Here is an 877-nt window from a genome sequence, read left to right on the forward strand (position 1 = left end):
CCTCCCAGGCCCCCAGTGCCCCCCGAACACCCCCAGTCCTCAAATCCCCTCTCAGCTTTCCCAAACCTCATCCTAAATCACTCCCCATGACCTCCAAGCCATATTAGGAGTCCCCCAAACCTCTCCCCAGCCCAAGAACCCTCAAACCTCCTCTCAGCACCCCCAGGTGCCCCCCAAATCTCCTCTCAGCTTTCCCAAACCCCCTCTAATCCCCCCCAATTTCCACCAGACTCCCCCAGTGCCCCCCGACTCACCGTCCAGCCCCAGCACACCCAGCGGGGGGGGCAGGCGGCAGCCCCAGGCCAGCAGCACCAGCGCGGCGAACACCAGCTCCACCGCGGCCAGCCCCGCGTAGCCTGAGCGTGATGCCCCGAAGCAGATCAGGGTCAGCAGGCACAGGATCTGCGGGTACAGGGCCATATAGGATCCATACGGCGTGGGGGGGCACCCTCTGAACCCTCCCCATAAACCCCACGTGCCCACAGAGGCCCCCCATACAGTGGCATACACCCCATTAGGCATCCCCAGCACAGCTTATTTCCCTTATGGAATGTCCGTAGTGTGCCCTATAGACCTGCTGCACTCCAGGTACCCTGGGCTACCTAGAGACCCTCCGTGACGCCTTCAGAGACCCCTCTTAGCAGTGCTTATCGACCCCATGCAGTGCCCATATATGGCTGCTGAGGGAATGCCTACAGTACCCCTTATAACAGCCCCTGTATAGATCCTGAGCGCCATCCTATAGGGCCCTAGAGATTCTGGGCCGTCACCTAAAGACTCTTACAGCGCCTCCTTTGTACTGCTGTGGGGTCACCTACAGCTGGCCCGTAGCGTCCCCAATAGGCCACCGTGGGGTCTGGACGGACCCGCCCCCTTA

The 877-nt window shown here is 61.3% G+C and overlaps 1 protein-coding gene across 1 annotated transcript in view; it reads right to left on the minus strand.

Annotated features, from left to right (window-relative positions):
• Positions 1–866, minus strand: part of LOC103614747 (proteolipid protein 2) — a 2465-nt gene extending 1599 nt beyond the window's left edge. The window contains exon 1 of the mRNA XM_017733051.1: positions 227–866. Coding sequence (XP_017588540.1) covers positions 227–522 — 296 coding nt within the window. The 5' untranslated portion in view covers positions 523–866. The remainder of the gene's footprint in view (positions 1–226) is intronic.
• Positions 867–877: the final 11 nt, after the last annotated feature.

This window comes from Corvus brachyrhynchos, unplaced genomic scaffold, assembly GCF_000691975.1.
Source record: "Corvus brachyrhynchos isolate BGI_N302 unplaced genomic scaffold, ASM69197v1 scaffold755, whole genome shotgun sequence".
NCBI classification, from domain to species: Eukaryota; Metazoa; Chordata; class Aves; order Passeriformes; family Corvidae; genus Corvus; species Corvus brachyrhynchos.